Source organism: Frankliniella occidentalis, unplaced genomic scaffold (genome assembly GCF_000697945.3).
Source record: "Frankliniella occidentalis isolate FOCC.00 unplaced genomic scaffold, Focc_3.1 Scaffold13, whole genome shotgun sequence".
In the NCBI taxonomy this organism is placed as follows: domain Eukaryota; kingdom Metazoa; phylum Arthropoda; class Insecta; order Thysanoptera; family Thripidae; genus Frankliniella; species Frankliniella occidentalis.
Genome location: NW_026267143.1, coordinates 1776560 through 1796583, shown reverse-complemented (window position 1 = coordinate 1796583; position 20024 = coordinate 1776560). Strand labels below are relative to the sequence as shown.

At 45.6% G+C, this 20024-nt stretch overlaps 3 protein-coding genes across 3 annotated transcripts in view; 1 reads left to right on the top strand and 2 right to left on the bottom strand.

Annotated features, from left to right (window-relative positions):
* The window catches only part of LOC113217635 (neurobeachin-like protein 1), a 346454-nt gene that overhangs the window by 102436 nt on the left and 223994 nt on the right, over positions 1–20024 (bottom strand).
* Positions 1–20024, bottom strand: part of LOC127748802 (cuticle protein 7-like) — a 120923-nt gene that overhangs the window by 79068 nt on the left and 21831 nt on the right. The gene's annotated exons all lie outside the window — the stretch shown is intronic.
* Positions 12186–16134, top strand: LOC113202381 (cuticle protein-like). Its single transcript, XM_052263709.1, has 2 exons — positions 12186–12344; positions 14887–16134. Exons 1-2 carry the CDS (start codon positions 12333–12335, stop codon positions 15847–15849), a joined length of 975 nt encoding a protein of 324 aa, XP_052119669.1. The 5' UTR covers positions 12186–12332; the 3' UTR covers positions 15850–16134.

Below are 20024 nucleotides of genomic sequence, written 5' to 3'. Positions count from 1 at the left end.
AGCCTACTATATACTATGTAGCCTACTATATACTATGTAGCCTACTATATACTATATATTATATTACTTAGAAGTTAATACGGAGATGGGTCCTTACGTCCCCTAAATTTGACATCCTCACCGAAACTACTGAAGACTAATTACTTCATAATGGGAAACGGGACTGAAGATAGTGAGGCTACTTACAAGTTCCATTGATGTCAGATTTTTGTGTTCAAATCGAGTTTTTCGTGATTGTTAGAAAAGGGCTCATACAAACTAAAGAAGATTCTGTTTCGACTCGTAAAGTCGGTTATAGAGGGTACTTCTGCCAATTTTTAATTTTAAGCCTTTTACACAATCTATGCGTTGTCATTTTCGGCTTATCATCTTTCAAAAAATGAACTATAGTGCTTAAATGGGAAGAAAAAACATATTCTTGTTCAAACAACTCTTCTGTTTAGTAGAATTGTAACCAAAAACACGGAAAGGGCCTATGGAAAAATAGGCACCTCGTATATTAAATTGTAATACGTTTACACTGGGAGGAAGGAAGTGGAATAGAAAACAAAAACAGTAGATTTCTTCTTCTGACCCTTTCGTCCAGACAGCTGGTGTTTACATAAGCGGGAACAGAGTCGCTTACCTCAGTGTCAAGGCCAAGGAGGATGAGCAGCGGTCAGAGGGAGAGAGTGTGGCAGAGAGAGGGGGCAGGGTCAGTGGACTCCCGCCACGCAACAACGTCCCGACGCCGCACAACGGCAAAGTGGTACTCAGCGTCGGGGTCAGTGCATGGCGATTCGACCGGGAGCGACGTGGGGCGTGGGCAACAACTAGGCAACGATGACAACCTTAATTTCCGACAATATTTCCTCACCACGATTTCGAGAGGTCAGGTACCTACAACTGCGACTTTAGCACAGCTGCTTGATTCGATTGTAGTGTCAGCCAAAGCTCACCAGAACTTGAAAAAGCACTATTCTGCGCTTGTGAATGCAAAGTTATGCATTGTGAGTGTGCTGGTGCAATGTCAAAGGAAAGAAAAACAAGTGTGTCCGAGATACTTTTGAGCCTTTCTACACAGATTGGTTCAATCTACGCGGATTAACAACCTTTTCGAGCGTTATAGATAAAGCGTCAAAGATGTAAAACTCACCGCTCTGAACGCACTACGCAGTCCTTCGCAGCCTTACCTGCAAATGAAAGAGTTTGTTAACTTTAATAATAACGGCATGCTAAAACAACTTATTGAAATATATGAGTAGGGGATACGAGAGTAACAGTAAAGGGTCGGAAACTCGGCATTCTAGTGTACACACGAGCACAGTCAGAGTACGCAGTACAGCTTAGGTATATAGCGAGTACGCACAGAAGAGAATGCGAGTTGTCGATCCCTCGAATCACACAGTGGCTCGCATTCCTCCCCCCCCCCCCCCCTGTGAGTGTACCACCCCCTACCCAAACGCTACGCCCAGCCTAGTCTCTCTAGCATAGGGTAGGCCTGGGCAGGCCTGTACCGATCAATGTCAACGACTGTTTTATATATGGAACGGCTCCATTAGGCAAAGACGGGTGCAAAGCAAAGACACACACAATCGCGAGCGTGCACGCACACTTATTGGATCTTGAACACACACATCCACACGCACGCATGAAAAGATTCAAACATGTCATCCGTCAGTCAGTGACCCCCACAACAGCTTTTGGACGGTTTTCCCAAGGTGGGCATAATAGTGTAACGGAAGTGATCCGTTCGGACTTGGCCAGGAAAGGTCACATAACATTTGGGTATTTTTGCTGTGAACCAATAAAACCAACCCCGTTGGACTCAGTTATAATATAAGCATGCATATACACGCAGCCTGGCCCATTTTAGAGTGCCAGTGACATTCTGTGGCAGCCCTGAGCTCGATGAGGGCTTGTATTATGCCCTAGGGGTGCGCTAGCTGACCGTATCCGGTTCACCTCTGCAGTGTGTCCGGGGACCGTGGGTGTGGCTGCATTAAAGTCGGAAGCGGTCGGCTCGGCAGGGCGCCCTGCGCGCGCATGCACCGTGCAGGGCCGCTACATTAGGAGGGGATGACGGACGGACCTACAAACCCGGCCTTGACATGAGTGTGGGTGAGACTGACGCGCGGCGGCGCATGGGTGGAAGAGAGAGCGAAAGCAGCTTCAGCAGGGTGCCAGAGCTAAATGCATGTTTTCACACGCAGTCTTACTCTACCGCAGTATCGGATGCAACGGGCACAGGGTACATTTGAGAGGTTATGTACTTAAGAAAGGCTTTTAGTCGAGCGAAGGCCGACGCAATTCAAATCATGAGTGATTTCATGCCGCGTTCACTGGATATTTTCGCCATCGTGCTTGTAAATATTTTCATCAATTTTGTTTTGAATGTTATCTTGTAACCAACAGTAACACGGAGTCCAAGGTTGATCATTACAACGCAGTAACAAATATTTAGAACTGCATAGATGTGTTGCATTTAGTAATAACGTAAACACAGTTTTTCTTAAAGACCAAGCTGCGCTATCGCGTATGAAAACAGTCGTGACAAGGGGTGGATTGAGTGCCTCTAAGCGGTGCATCGATATCTTGAACGTTCGACACGGGTACGACAAATCACCTGAGACGAGCTTCTTGGCCGAATACCCAGTGAGTAATGAGTTTTCTTCAACGTCGATTCGATGGCGATTCGACGTCGAAACAGTCGATAAACGCCATTTTGTCCCCCCACTCCAATCCACATCTTTTTGATATTTTTAAGTTGATTCGACGTTTAATCCACGTTCCCACTTCTCACTGGGAAAGCGGGATACAGTCCAAGCGCTAGCCGGCTCTTACCTTCACGACACGCCACGCACGCGTTCTCATACTCCTATCAATAGGTCAATGATTGACCCAGGCTAGCCACCTTTTTTATCCACCACGGCGAATCTGTGTAAAATATTGTGGTTTGCACGTAGTAACCTTCGCTCGCAAGAAGTGCCCCCGTGACGATGTCTGATTGACTGCCTACCCTGCAGCCAGTCCTAATGAGGGGACAAGCCATTAATACGCTGACTCGTACAAATTAGCTTGCTTTGTCGTGGTCCACCACTGCCGAAGGAGCTTTAGGGCCTTAGATCAGAGCGGGGCGAACTTGTTTTGGGAACAATATCGTACGGGGTCATCTCGTCAGTCAGGAGAGCACCGAAACACAACTTTAGCCAGGCTATATAGAGGGACAGGGCTAGTTCCCAACGCGAGCTTTAAAGATCATATTTTCTAAAAATAACGCCTGTTGCAAATGCAGTACTTCAGTTTAGTCACAGATATAAACAATTATGGTTGGATGGTCGCTAAAGTAGTATCAATAACACTTTTTAAAAGATCAAAGGCTTGAAAACGTGAGGGTGCATAATTCCCTCGTTACTCCTGATATACTTTTACTTACGTCGCCAGAGTCATGCGGATACGACACAATATGCTAATGGTTCTGCACCGGATCTGGACGGAACGGGCACGTGCGTGAAGGCGGCTGCAAGGCGCGAGGAGACTCAGAATCTCAAGGACGCTGACGGGCGCGGGGGTGTGTTAGGTCCAGAGATGAAGCTTACATTAAAGAAAGAAAATTGTCACAGGGTTCGCACAGTTATTTGATTTAATTGCGCTAAAATGTTATCTTTGCTTTACTTTCTGCGTCGCAGCAGTATAAGATTGTTACTATACCAACCAACTACACCTTGTTTCTTGACAAAAGTCCTGAACGATTCAGATAGTGTGACATAACGAAAAATGTTAAAAGAAAATGGATAACAAATTAGCCCAGATGACTCACTACAGTGCAGTTGGTAAATCAGAAATGACCCGGTGAATTAAGTTAAAAAACAAACATAATTTATGAAATACGCATCATTTATGCCATATCCTCTAGCGGCCTGGCCCGTCTTGCCGTTGCCCTCCGGGGGTGTGTGTTCCTAGAGTGTCAAGGCGACACACTGCGGCCCACAGCTCGACATTGCCAACAGGTGCCGCAGGCCTTGGTAATTGTAATAAATCTGCTTGGGACCCAAAGCATGCTTGCTTCTTGTTCCATCATATGCCGTCGTGCATGTCTTTCATTACACGTTAGGATTATGACGAGAACGAAATGCCGATAATATACGAGACCCTTTTAACAAATAACAGCGCAGTGTGAAGGCATCAGAAGGCCCGGGTGGAAGGAACACCACTCTAACTGCAGTTAAATCTGCACTAGACGAACTGAGGAAGCACAAATTGTGCATTAACTATAGTTTAACGGCACAAAACTACGGTTGTCCAAAATAACTGGTACTTTTTCTACAGTTAAACTATAGTTTTGTATAGTCTTACTGTAGTTTGAGTATAGTTCTTCCACTAACAAGGGAAGATTTTCCGGTGATACAATCAGATTTCAAAGCCGCTTGAAAGAGAAGTTGTTTGCAGCCCTAGATAAGGATTGGCACTGGTTTCAGCTGTCCGTAGGGAGGTCATTTCACGCGAATTTCATCAAAAATTTCCCAAATTCATCCTTTTTTCTGCCATCTTTGCATGCACATAACTCCGGAACCGTTTGAGCTACAGCGCCCAGATTTTGCAGGTAATTATCTTTCAGTTAGTTATTTCCATAAAAAATGTTTACACCAAATCAATGGGGGTCACCAAAAGGGGTCTAGGATCGCAACCTCCTCTCGGGACCCGTTTTTGCGATCCTTATCGATTTTGTTCACATTTTCTAAAAGTAAAGAACGTGCTAAGTTATGATTTCCTCCAAAATTTTGAAAAAGTTGATAATCAGGCTTTAAAATTTGGCCAATTTTCAATTAAATTTGCGTAAAACGACCTTCAAACTCCCTACGAGCAGCTAAAACTTATGCAAAACCTAATCTAGGGATGAAAACAACAAGACTTTGAAGCGCCATTGAAATCTGACTGTATCACCGGAAAACCTTCCCTTGTAAGTTTAAACTGGGAATCCTTCCTTCCGAGCAGAGGAGTAGAGAGAGAGAGAGAGAGAGAGAGAGAGAGAGAGAGAGAGAGAGAGAGAGAGAGAAATACGACATCAGCGCCGAGTTCACATTTCGCTCGCACGACGTCGACAGTCAGCCATCATCCTCGCAGATGCGGGGTACGAAGCACGGGATAAGGATGATAAACAAGAGCACCAGAACAAGGAGCCCACCTAATCGAAATAAACAGCCTGGACCACAGACACCCCCCCCCCCCTCACCCCCATTCTTTTTGGTTAGTAATACAATGCCACGTACGTGCCATGTGGACGGGTTGCCTAGTTGCTTCAGCACAGTTCAGGCTGGCATATCGGCATACCGTTCTTTCTTCTGGTTAACTGTACCGGATGCAACTCCTTACGTACACAGTAGTGGTGGTATTTAAGCGTTGAGACTAAGATCTTGAAACGATGACATTCCCTGCAAGCTCTACCAGCAAGTTCGTCAAAAATGGCGGCTAAAAGTCAGTTACATTTGCTTCTGTGGAGTGAAACTACTGCAAAAGATAGAAGTCTGTAGTACTTTTTGAACACCTGCTTAGTATTGCCCTTTGCTACGTTCGGCTATCGACAGGGATGTATTACATAAATACCGAAATAGAACAAAATATTTCTTTTGACAAATTTTATGAATATGAAAGCAGGTCTGCACACAGGGCGTGTGGGGGCGGGGCTTTGCGGCCTGAGGCTCTGATCGAAAACACTTGTTCAGGTGGCAAGGCAGACTGGCCAGGGTCTGGACCGGGCCAGGACCAGAACGAATACAAGGCAGATATGAAGCCGCTTACTTGCGACGATAGCAAACAACAACAAAAAAGAAAGGAAAATACAGACACAGTTGAGTGTTCCGTCACATATTTTTTTGGAGCTACAACTACCCCCCAGAAAATAAATATGACGCTCTAGCGCAAATTGACCTCGACGTCGTCAGCACACATAACGACGACATGATTAGCGGCCGTTGCTTTCAGAGCAAAAAAAACAAGCTTAACGCTTAGTTCGGACACATAATTGGAATGCTGTAGGCCGTTATATGCAGGTCCAGACGTAATGAGTTAGGTGGGAATACGTTTTGTTACATATTAAGCTAGAGCTGCTCGATTGAAGTAGACTGGCAGACCATGGTTATTTAAAAATAAATAAGAGAATTGTCCTTTTTTGTCACCCTTACGTCTACATGGGACGAAAAGGCCACGTAAAGTCTACCATCCAAGTAAAGTACGGTAAGGTGGGCGCACTTAACGACTTGCAGACAAAAAATAAAGGTCTTTGTCTCTTTCTGTGGCAGGAAATAAGACAACATGAAGGCAGGCAACCTGCTCTGATTGTCAACAGGGCCGAGCAGTTTGTGCGGCACCGCAACCTGCGCGAAGCAGCCAGGCCCACCATGCAGACAAATTGTTAGCGACAACTCGTGACAGTTTATGGGAGGCCGAGAGTTGTCCGGCGGTGGGCCGGCCAGGGGCCGCGATAACTGGAGGGAGATGAGGATGCCGACGCGACAACTGGCCGCGCAAACTTACAATACGGCTTAACGCAATTGTGTCGATTAAACACAAAGACGTACTCTGCCTACACTCAGAAAACGCATACCTCGAACTAAAAGACATGCGTTCAAAAAATATTACATAGTAGATTTTAGGCGTGTGCCAAAACACTAAAAGGTTATGAACATTTTTATTCACAGCTTACTGAGTTCTGTGTACGTCAGAGCTGAGAAACGGACACATTCGGTTTCGTCTGCGCGCTCGAACAAGCAGATGGACCGATCGCCTATGCATAGCAATGGTGGGACCGTATTGGACCGGATCCGGAACCGGGCCGCACTAGTGCAGTACCGAAATATCGTTTCCGGATGGGTCCGCTTTTCACCTCTGGTGTACGTGTTCCACTGGACACATTTTTTAATACGCCAGTATGAATAAATTCACTAGGTACTGTTTTTTTTTTTTTTTTTCATGGAAGGTGGCTTACACTTAAATCTCAAGATTGTTCGTTCGTTAACAAGCAGTTCTCGTAAAAAATGAAACAGGGGAAAAATTTAAGTTGAGTTGCATGCTGACCCAATAGCTCCTAAAATGTTATGTACGAGTCGGTACTTTGCCCACACCTGTCGCTATCGCACACTACGGGTCGCGTCGAGCACACTACGGGTCGCGTCGAGTAGGAAGGCCTCCGGTCCAAGCACGCCCAGCGGGGCGGGGCCACCACCAGCCAGATCGGTGCCAAAGGAAACGGTTCAGCGAGCCCGTTCTGGAGTGCAAAACTGAGACCGAGCTATCAATCAAACAAGTCAAGTATCGATTGGCAGAGGATTGCCACAAAGACCCACACCACAGTGAAACAAAACTTAATGCTGCCTAGAAGGCGACGCATTCACGTGATATTATATTTTACTTGTATCGCTGTTTTCTTTAAATGGGTTTGGTTAGCTTCTTTCAAAACACCTACAAAAGTTCGAATAATCTATGCTCTTAATGCACAGTGCTAGTATTCCACGTAGTTGTAAACAATGGTTGGCAATCAAGCTGGTTAAATATTATAACGCGCATTTACGAATAATTTTCCGTTTTTTCCACCCACACTCTTTGTCATTTTCAAGTAACAAATACATTCGTAAAAAATCGACTAGTTTGCAACTCGGCAGACCACTGTCTGGCTGGACTGCGGCACCTCTGGCGTATGACTTCTGGCGTGACGTATCATCAGCGAGAGCTAACTAGCGAGTCAACTCGCCAGGCCAGCGACGCCCTGGGTATGGTACAACACGAAGATGTTGTTTTTTTGAAAACGGTTTGGCTGTATTGTATCCAAAATATGGCGCACGGTTCTGTATTGTGACAAACCGTACACAAAATACTGTAGCATCTGCAGTAGTTGGGTACGGTATTGTTAACAGTGCATTGAGAGCCCCGCCATCCAGCAGTATAAAAACTATCCGTTTTCGAGGCACCCCAGAAGCCAAGTTTGGCGGCTTTTAGAGAGAACAGGATGCAAGATATCGAAAATATTTCTTCAAATGTAGATACCAGAAGGTGTAACCTTTCCAGCGAACCTCGGAAGCAATATTCTTGATACCCGTTTTCGATTTAGGGGCTTTATTAGTAGAAAACAGCAAAAAGTCCGTATTTTGGGCGCTAGTCCGTATTTAGGGCACTTGACTGTACTAAAATGTGTTTAACATCAAGGTTAAACACTTAGAAATGTGCAACTCTGGGGTTCGCTATTAAGGTTTGGACAACTTAAAATTGTTCAAATATACTGCTAAACACTTGTAAGTAATCAAATTTCTCGTCTAACACCTAAGTGTGTATGCATCATAGTGTTGAACACAACCACGTGCATACAAGTTGCACACGTTATTTATCAGTGTTTTCTGTCTCACACTTCCCCAGCCCATGCTAGGAAGAGACGAGGACGGACCATGTCTAACCTTGAAAAGACCAAAACGCACCCCACATCAGGTACGATGTCCAATCTGACCAGCCAGTGTCTTGTTCTCCCATGTCCCTGCACACCTCACCACGCCCCGCCACGCCCCGCCACGCCCCGCCACGCCCCGCCACGCCCCGCCACGCCCCAGGGCAGCCCTGGACAATGTAAACACATACAGCTTCGTGACACGGAAACAAAATAAAGACTCTACCATCGTGACTGCGGACGGGCAGAAGGGCAGCGTCAGGCGCACTTTTGATATTGGCAAATCGCGCACACACGAGCATATTTTTCACATTATAAGACCGAGGAAAGCTCTTTGATGGGGCTGATAGGGCTGAGTGCTCAGACGTAGGAGAGCGCTGCCCAGGATGGAGAGAGGTCTCCACATGTCACCGACATTAATGTTTGATAATGATATGGTCAACGTATTTTAAGCTTCGTTCATGGTACCATATCGGCACATTCCACCGCTATAAGAATGACCAAAGTAATTGAATTGATTGTCTGTTTCTTATAAGACGAAAAGCACTAGTGCTGCTCAGCTGAGCAGAAAATACAGACGAGAAGAGGCCGCGTCATTTCCTCACGTTAAAAACGCTCGTCGTAGATATGAGCCCAGATTGACGAGGTCCTGCGTCCTGCGTATCGCTCGCTAGCTGTTTACGATCGGCACCATCGCTACCCCACAGGTACAGGACATCGTGCGCGCTCACAGCCACAGCATCACCGCCGCTGCTACCGGATGGTATGCCTAGTCTCGACTAGTCTCTATTTAAACGGAAATCCTTGCCTTCAATTGGAGACAGCCACTACTAAAAAGAAGACATAATGTGCATAGGAGACTGTGCGACCGAAAATAATGCGTAGGGCAGTTTTTCAGAAAGCGCGTGAAATAAGGTTTCGGAGGACGTCCGGCCGGCTCTGACTTTACATGGACCAAAGTATACGTATCGGGCTTTCGGGATGAACTGAGCTCAGGTCGATACAGTTCCTTCATGACCAGTAGGACATATATCCTTCCAAAACAACACACTGTAAACTGCTTGACGTCATAAGACGCCAACCAGTTTTCGATGCTTACTGTATTTTAATATCGATAATCATTTTTCATTTGTCTAAATATTTTTTTGAAGCTCCCAGCTTTAAATCCCTTAGGGAAAATAACTATGGATTTAGTTTTCCGGATGGAAATTTTCCATTCAGGATTTTACCATTTCCCAGTGAGGAATTGAAACAACTTTTCTATCTGGATTTTCATTTTCCATACTTTCCGTTTTCCATACTTTTAATTTCCATAGAAAATAAAATCCCAGATCACTCTGGAATCCGTACGGAGTGTGAAGCACAACCAGCACCAAGTGCCACATATCGTAAATAACAACGTGCCTATTTGAAATTTCGCTAAAAACAAAGAATATGGTGTTATTTTTGCAATCCGGCCATTCGTTTAGAAGATACAGCAGAGTTGAAAAACTAAGTTTTTCTTTTTTCACGATAATATAATGGCAACAATACACTCTTCTAGGAACTTCAATTAGATTACCTCTGTCACACTTTTAAAAAAAGTTTTAGATGTATCTGAATTTCCATTATAGAAATTTTAGAAAATCCAGTATGGGAAAAATATTCTTTAAGGAAATAAAATCCACTAGATATTTCCAGACGTAATCCATAAAATGAAAAGTCAAGATTTTTTTCCCGAGAGGAAAACGACGCGTCCTAAGAACAAAGTCTGATCTGTTTGCGCGCCCGTCAACAAAGTCCGATCTGTTTGCGCGCCCGTCAACAAAGTCCGATCTTTTCGCGCGCCCGTCAACAAAGTCCGATCTGTTCGCGCGCCCGTCAACAAAGTCCGATCTGTTTTTGGCCGCGCTCGGGAGGCGGACGTTTGGAGCTTTTTGACAATTCTGTTTCTGTATCTTTGCTTAACATTTTCGGTCTTAGCTATTCTTCAATCTGTTAGGATCACATAGCAGTCATTACTTTTTCTATACTGTCAATATTAGTGAAGATAGAAATAAACTAAACCAGCGATGCAGAGCGCGGCCAAAAGCAGATCGGACTTTGTTGACGGGCGCGCGAACAGATCGGACTTTGTTGACGGGCGCGCGAAAAGATCGGACTTTGTTGACGGGCGCGCAAACAGATCAGACTTTGTTCTTAGGACGCGTCGAAAACGTATTTTCCTTAAAGAAAGTCAAAAATCCAGAGTGACACTGAAATTTCTATCGGGAAACTTACATCCTGATACGTTTTCTTTAAGCTTTAAAGCTTTAATAAAATGCCAAAAATAAGGAAAAACTATTATGGAAACAACATTATGTTGTATGGCAGAAGCTGGCATAGACGACGGAGGGTTAAACTTTGTGGGGGGTTCAGACATGAGGTTGTAGGTGTGAGCTGGTCCAGCCGGTCGGCCTGTGGTCCCAAAGCGCTGCGCAGCGTAGCAGCAGATTGTCGTTAATTGCAGGTGGTGTGGTGCACGTTGCACCCTGCAGAAATGCACTCGCAAGGTCGCCAAAAAGAATTCTCAAACTGGGAATAACGGTGGGTTGGAAAAAATGCAAAAAAATGCAAAAAGCGAATAAATCTATTTCGGGATCTTTATTGGAATCCAAACAATTCGAGGGGTCCCCCACTTCCAAAATAAGTGTACAACGAGATGGCGAGTTTGCGAGTTTTCGCGAGTTTGACGTGAGTTCGACGCGAGTTGGGCGTGGGCAAGTGTACAACGAATCGTCTAGTGCAGGACCCATCGACACAATTAGCCTAGTCTTTCGACTCGTATCGCATAGTTCACGGAGTTCGATACTGTCACTTTAGAAAAGATAACTGTGTGAGTTTCAGAGCTCGCGACAGAACTGCGTTAGTCTCAGAAAGAGAGGCAAAAGGCTGAGCTGCGCGTGCCTTTCGAAACGCGCAACTGAACTTGCGTGCTTTAAGTCCAAACCTTTGAATTCTTTCTATAAAAGGAATCGAAACTAATAATATGAATCCAAATGACGAATAACGCCTTTCTCCGCGCCAAATAAAATAAAAAAAGAGAAGCGTTAATTACTTTTGTTAAGTGCGTTCCACCGATCCAGCAATGTTCCAACCTTAGTAAGTTGTGACAGGCTGGACCCAAATGTAATGCCCCCGTCCCTACTATCATCCTCCATTTGAACACGATACCAGCGGTGCAAAATGAATGTCAACTACGCTGGTCCGCAGCGGCTCGCGTTGCTCCTCAACAAGGAGACCTAGTTATTTGTGGAAGTAGGGTGAGTTATAGCCCAGGCCTGCACGCTGTCTATTTATCAATAAAGACAAGCCCGCAGGCAAACTGCAAACTTTTCAACACATTCCGACAAAAGATACTTTTGAAGTGATTCCTGCCTGCATTGTCAGATTACTACTAATGATAACAGGAATCACTTGAAAGGTTTCTTTTGGCCCCCTTTTTTTTTGTATTTCGATCCCGCGCTATCGGGTTTTTGTGCTCGTGGATTAGCAAAAGTCAGATAATGGCCAAGAAGTATTGTATGCCAGCATTGCAAAAACCCGATCATAGTCATAGGCTCTCTACAGCAGTGAACGCTCTACATATCTGCAAACCAGCTCCTGCTTAAAAATAATCGATCTGGTTCCGTATGGATCGCGTGGTGGTGGGGGCGTCTAGACCGGGCCAGAGGGAGAGGGGCGGGGGTGGGGGGCAGTGCAAGGCGCCTCCCGCCCCCAGGAGGGGAGGCAAAGCGGGGCCGGGAGGGGCCTGTGACAGTCCGGCTGTATATAAGCCTTGGTCAGCGCACGTCCAATGTCCAGTTCGAACACAAAGTGCGCGCGCGAGTTGTGAGTGTGTGTGTGTGTGTTGTGTGATTGTGTGTGTGAAATTTTTTTCTGAAGCACCCCCAAAAAATCGAAGATGGCTTTCAAGGTAAGCCTTCGAATGATACTAGCCGGAAGCAGGAAAGGGGTCCTGTCCTGTACAAAGTGTGAGAAGTGACAAGTGAAGTGTCAAGTGTACATCCGTGAACCTCTTGGACTATACGCATTGCAATCAATTCATCAGAGCATCTGGCCGATCGGTTTTCACAGCCGCCCCGAAATTACATAGGTGAAATAGGGGGTGAAATTTAACATCGTAATGTCCAAACAAAATATGTCTATCCAAAAGATATCATTTAAGACCTCATACGTAAATGTACTTCTTAGAACGTCAAAAAGATGTAGATAAAATTCGTTGTTCTCTCAACAAACGTAAAACAGATTCAAAATCGTAGGCCAATTTCACGATTTGTGAACGGATATAAATGTGTAGTCCACACATTACGAAGAGGCATGTGTGTACGAGGATAAGCACTTTTATTTTCTATTGAGTAGGAAGCAAAGATGTAATTGTAAACGTAAGGTGTCTCGTTAAAGCGTGGTGTGTGTACTCACTAAACCCTTTAACAATGTGTGAATTTAAGGAAGCCCTAGTTATGCATGGTTACAGTTGTTCATAACTATGGCTCGCCAAAATTCTGCCAGCATTGTGCAAATGCACAGCATAATGAAGTAGCGTTTCGGGTGTATGATATGATAAGAGATACTCTTTTCATGCTTTGCAGCCCCACACCTCACCACATTAGAAATTACCAAAATAAAAAAGAAGTAGGAGCCTGAGTAAAAAATAAGAATTGAGTTCTCCTGTAACATTTTACGGAGGCAGCGAACGCCACCCCGTGATATAGAGCAAGTTGAGCCGGTCAGGTCGTTACCGACGCAGGCTCTGCTGACCGTGCTGCTCACGACCTGACCATAACACAAGACAGCGTGGTGCGCGCCACTGCACACCAAGCCATTCTATAACGTACGCATTTCTGTATGAAGTCACATCGAGTACCCCAGGTTCAGCATTTAACTTTGTGAGGACCCGAATATTGCCATTTTAGTCAAATTCCCCCAAGTGTTGTCTTCAGGAACGTAAGTTCAAGTACCGAGTAAGTTTTTGTTTTAAAACGAATTCTAACTAGTTGGTACACGGAAAAAAGAGCTAGGTAAAATAGCTAATGCATTCGCTAATGTGGCCTTAGATCACTATGAGCGCACTTATCTAATTCTTAGCGAAGAGCTCTAGCATATTAGCTTTCACAGCTAGTTGCTTTATTTTTTAGACAACTATCATTGCCAATTGAGCTAGCTAGGCGATCTAATATTCTAATCCAAGGCCATATTAGCTAATTCCTTTTTTTCGTGTATATAAAATTCATCACGTCAAAGAAGCGACTAGTTTGCAAATCATCATACAGTATTTTCATTCAGTTCCGAATACGATGGATGTGGGGTTTGTAACTGAAACCTAGAGTCAGCGGCACCTCCAAGACGACGGCTAAAGCGGTAAAAATTAAAAAAATGTGCTTAGATTCTCTCGGTTTTTAAAATTTAAGGACTCAATACGTCCAGGTGAATGAGCACTCGCCCCCTAAGGCCCGGAGGCCTGGTCCTTACATGGCAACAGCAGCTGAGCCACTGCCCACCCAGGGGCGGAGCGGGCGGAGCGGGCGAGGCGGGCGAGGCGGGCGAGGCGGGCAGAGGGGGCAAAGCGGGTGGAGCGGGCCAGCTTGGCCAGGCCAATGTCAAGTCCGACAGCCCTTCCAAGGTCCACGACGTCAAATGGAAATCCGATCGACAGCCAGCATAGCACATTTGATCAATGAAAATCACACCCGCGCAGTCGCTTTCACCCCCCCCCCCTCCTCCTTTCCTGTAAAAAAAATTGTTTTGATTGGCTGAGCGATAGCGAAGCCTCTTACTCCAGTGACGATCAAAAAGTTTCGCGTTGTGATCACGATGACTCGAAAACAGATAGAGCTACCTACATTTTTTGTGGAACTTTGTATCATAAAAACAAGAACTGTATTGATTTTGAGCCCTCTAACGTAAAAATTATCCAAGAACGGGCTTTTTAAAAAAACACTTGGAAAATATTGCTGATTTCTGAGTATATATAACCGTTTAGGCGCCAGAGGAAGTTTTCGACACGGAAATGGCCCCGAAACATTTAAATATTATCTTTTTTCTCGGATATTTGATGGTCTCATGGTCTTCGCTGGGGTAACTCGCCAAAATAAAGCCCTGGAGAGAAAAATATCTGACTTTTCAGGCCGAAGGCGTCTTTACACTCTTCAGTTTGAGCGACTCGGGTGGCAGGCCTAGATAGATGTATGCCAGGCGCGTCGCCACGTAACAGTGTTTCGTGAGATATCACGAAGCCTGTTACGCGATACGTCGTCTGACGTACATCTACCTAGTATAGAAAGGACCAATCACTGCAGCTGGCTCAATGTCGTAAGAAGTGGGGTATTGCTGTCGTATATTCACGAATACTTACTTAAATTGACGACTACGCTCGTAAATGAGATGTTATGAGGACAACTTTAACAGATACGAACGGAGCACCTTTTTAAAAGAACAATGTCATTTCCTTGTTGCAGCACGCGTGCGTCCTCTTCCTGGCCGTAGCAGCTGTGAACGCGGGCGTCATTGGTTACGGTGCCGCCCCCGCCGCAGTTGTCAAGACGGTTGCCGCCGCCCCAGAGCCCTACGACCCCCACCCTGAGTACTCATACAACTACGGCGTCCACGACGGCCACACTGGAGACATCAAGGACGCCCAAGAGACGCGATCTGGTGACCATGTGGTGGGCCAGTACTCCCTCGTCGAGCCCGACGGCACCAAGCGTATCGTCGACTACACTGCTGATGACGTCAATGGCTTCAACGCGGTTGTCCGCAAGGAAGGTGTCGCAGTCCACGCTGCACCGGTTGTAAAGACCGCGATTGCCGCCCCTGCTGTCTCCTACGCCCCCGCCCCCGCCGTGTCCTACGCTGCTGCCCCCGCCGTGTCCTACGCTGCTGCGCCCGCAGTCGTTAAGTCCTACGCCGCTGCCCCTGCCGTGTCCTACGCCGCCGCCCCCACCGTGTCCTACGCTGCTGCGCCCGCCGTTGTTAAGTCCTACGCGGCCGCCCCTGCCTTGTCATACGCCGCTGCCCCCGCCGTGTCCTACGCCACTGCCCCCGCAGTCGTTAAGTCCTACGCCGCTGCACCCGCACTGTCGTACGCCGCCGCCCCCGCCTTGTCCTACGCTGCTGCACCAGCCGTCAGCTACGCCGCCCCTGCGGTGGTTAAGACCGCCGTTGCCGCCCCCGCATCCGCGTCCTCCGCGGCCCCCGCCGTTTCCTCCTCGTACATAAGCCAGGCCAGCTCCATCGGCTACGCCAAGGCTATCGCCCCCTCTGTGAGCTACGCTGCCGCCCCAGCCGTGAGCTACGCCGCTGCCCCCGCTGTGAGCTTCGGCGCGCCTGCGGTCAGCTACGGCGCATCTTCCGCCCTTTCTTATGGCGCGGCTCTGGCTGACCCCAACTGCCGCTACGGCCACGGCGCCGCCTTGTACTAAGTGTCAACCGGATCGACCCCAGGCACGAGCACCCCGCTGTACATAGAGAAGGCTGAACGATGCCACCGCTACGACCTGGGAAGGAACCTTGAAAAATGAAACTTGAAAAAAAAAATCATGTCATTTCATTATCTGTCGCAGAATGATCTTCACCAACACACATCAACCATCGCACCGCGTTATCATATTGCTAACGCCCTAGGGCCCATATTTGTCAGAATACTGTATTTATTTATTTATTCTGTCACGTAATTTATCAGGGTAAAATAAAAAAGTATAAAACAATGCGTCAATTTATCTTTTTCCCCTTTTTAAAAATATTTTCCCACAGTCCCTCTTATTGTACTGCAATCAAAAGCAGTAATTTTAACAAGTCGTCTTTAACGCTGCGTTCTATGATCTTAACGCAGCACAGCCGCATATTCAGCAAGTCTGGATATGCAGCGTGTCGGGTTTTCCTTGCCCCTTGGATCGTAACACAGTCGGAGCAAGCCGGCGGGGCAGCAGGTGTTGACTACGAAACCAGTTTCCAAGCAGAGCACGGTCAGCCGAGGAATCACTTTAAGGATTCAAGTTCAAAGTCTAAACATATAATAGCAAAGCTGCTCAAAAGTAAAAATTGCAACTAGAACAAATGACAAAGGAAAACTGCTTCCGTACGAAGAAAATTGTTGAAAATTATAAAGAGCAAATTATAAAGAGCACGAGCACAGAAAAAGAACAAGAAACTTACACTACATCGGTTAAGAATAAACGACAGCGTCTCAAAACAAAATCCAGCTGTGAACTGTCTTCTTTGTTTGAAAGCCACGAAAGATCTCTTGTCTCGGGACCGACACAGTGAGCTTCAATATTGAACATATTTAGTGCAGTACGACATGTGGTTACGCGCTTTAGTGTATTTTTTTTTTTTTTTCAAAAACCGAGGTTGCACAGCCGCAAGAAGTAGCAAGACGGAAATGCAATGACAATCGGCCTGAGGCACGAGCGTGCCGCTCTCACCCGCACACGCGGCTTATCAAAGTAAAACAAACGATCCGAATATCCGGTTATAGAAAGAAATTTATCCCGCATGAATAGTAGGCGTATCCATTTCCGACGGTACAAAATTCATAGTGATGCACAGACACAAAGGACAAAAAAAGGAGCCAACCCCAATTTAAAGATTATTGTTAGCACGACAGCAAGGTTGTTACGAGCGAGGCTGAGCGCGGGAGGAGCCGGTTCTGCAGATGCGAATTCCAGAGTCGCAATTGAAACTGGGGCGAAATGTTCGTGATGTAATTCACAAACGAATCTTCTCAATGCGTAGGCGCGCGCATGTATAGACTGTAAAACAAACACCATCTACACATAAGGAACAGCATGCCTGCAGGCACGCACGAGCAAATGTGTGCTTAGCCTCCCCGGATGAAAATGGTGTGCACACAATGTTTTTTAAAAATATAAAAATTATCAAATTTTGAAAAAAAGATCCTAACCGTTGTAACAATATAAAAGGAAATTTATGACTGTTTATTATATTTGGTAAAAATTTGTACAGAGGTAAATACCTCTGTATCGCAAAAAATTGTCAGATCAAAGCAAATAAAAAAAAAGGGTTGTGACGGCTGTCACCGAGGAGGTACCGTAGGCTCAACCTCTTAGCAGACGCGGCTAGGATCTTGAGCACTAGCTTTATAATTCTGGTACAACTCACAGCAGTTGGGCAGTTCACACACACGTGACCGTAGTCTTTTCCCCATACATGGCATACACCTCAAGCCTGGGTCAGCCCTCGATCCACTGGGAAAAATACCCTCGTAAACTCGTTGTAATTTTTATTTTCAAAATATGGTGTGCATTTAAAGAAGTCCCATTCTTGCTTGGCGGTCAACTCCAAGTTCATTAGACGTGCTTGCAAATTTACAATTCTGAATTCTAATTTTCCGACATATCCTTGCAAATTTTCTCGTAAAAATACAAGAAAAGCGTACGCGGCGCTAAGGTTGGGTGTACCCAGTACTACGTCACTCATCAAAACAAACAGAGTAGGGAGCAGTGGACGAGCCGACGCGCCACCTGGTGGAGTCCTAGTGAACACTCAAACGACCTTGCAGCGAGGCGCGCCCTGGCCGTGTTTCTTCCGTCAGGCCACAGAGAGCGGCACTAGATAGTCTGCCACGAGTTCTATGGACAAAAGGGTCACACAAGAATGCAACTATAATGGCATTTGTTGACACATACGTGAATGATACTCTTATTGTGTACTTAGGATGGGTGATGAGATTCCGTCTTTTATATGCTTACACTGCGCCGGATACAGGTGTGCGGGCAGGCTTGCCTGCAGTCACTTGCTATGGTGTTTTGCGGCCCCGTGCAAGTAAGCCCCCCGTCCGCACGCAAGAATCCGGCACAAAATAAGCAGAAAAATTGGGGCGCGAATCAGCCAATAAGTCTTCTTTTCGGAGTCAATTTTAATAAAATGGATTAGAAGCTCCCAGAGAGAATTCTTTTTTGAAAAAGTCGTGAAATTGACGTGGTGTCGTAACGTGGAAAATAAGTGAGCAAATCACGTGTTATCCACGTGAATTTGACTATCTAATCCACGATCTAACGACGTGGTGATCACGTGATGACGTGACGTTGACGTAAATGTCTCCATGGAATGGATAAATGTACTACACGCAGATCTGAATCTCAATGCATCACTACAGAAATAGATAGGTAGAGGGTTACAAGACATAGAAAAAAATCAGTTTTTAGTAGAATGTGCGGAACGCAACTAAAAAATATGTTGTGTCGTGGGGTGATATTTTAAAGGTGTTTTGTCTAGAGCAACACTGTCTGAGTGGACTTCCATGCAGGTGACCGCGTGTGATTTCTCATTGAAAAATTATTATAGTAACAGTTTCATGCGAGGTGTTTTAGCAACTACTACCGAGACCAACTAGTACGGGAACTTAATAAAGGGTTTCGAGGCAATCGATGTGGAGTAGGGTTTAACAAGGAGTCGTCGTGTACACTCTAAATGTTAAACTAGCAACAGAACGTTTGTCCATAGCCGCAGACAAGAGATCTATGGACAAAAACGTGTCATTTTAAAGACAAATTGTGTCATTAGAAGGGACAAAATGTTAATTGTACCCTCCTTGGAAACAGATTTGTTGGGGAAAGGGGGACGGATTTAAACGTACACTCGCTGGGACAAATGTCTTAAGACATTTACAATTGTACACGAAACAGGACACAAGTTTGTCCATAAGGATAGAACAAAATTGAAATTTGTCCCCTCTAACGGAACAATTTTGTAACTTGTAAATCCGTTCCCTCGTCATGGACAAAATTGTTCTTTTACATTTAGAGTGTATATGTTTACAACGCGCGAACTTTGAAACACGTTGATTCGACGTGAGATCCACGCTTCATTGTCACTAGAACACGGCGTTCAGAACAATAAAAATCCAATTTAGTGAGAAGTATAGGTGCAAATATTGTTTCTGATGATTTTATGTACCATTTTTTAGATACATAAAAAGCGGCGGACAACTGTTAGATGTATCTACAACCACGAAAATTCCACGAAACCACGTTCAATCCACGTCTTTTACACCATCTGTTTCTTTCTGGAGAACTACACCCCATTATCTGCATTCATCAAAGGGTCGTAACTGAACAAATTACTTGGAGTCGCTTCGAATGTTGGCGCGAAAACATCAGCAATGTCGCGACACGTAGGAAACAATTACAATTTTGTAACGTTTGAACACTTAAAACACGTTAAAGTTTACATGCTAGTCATGTCACACACATGAGGCTCTGTGACAACTACATCACAAACTCTTCTGTTTTAGACATGTATGTACTTTCTACAACTGTAGACTCATTAATGAGTCACACACGTTTCTGTGCACACAGGAAACGTTCAGGCCATACACTCAGATGTTTTTCGATGTAATTCGAAAGAAAAGTACTATCAGCAGGGAGTAAGAAGTAGCCACTAAAGCACCCCTTCCTTGCTCTTGCAGTGAGGGCAACACCCACTGTCACAAAAATGAGGCCAGCTGCCCCTGCCAAATCCTGCTAACAAGGCCAGGAAGGAGAGGAGGAGGGAGGGGGAGGGGGAGTCTAGTGAAATGGAAACAAACCCGACAGTTACTTATTTACACCCACCCACTCTGACCCAAAACGGAGCA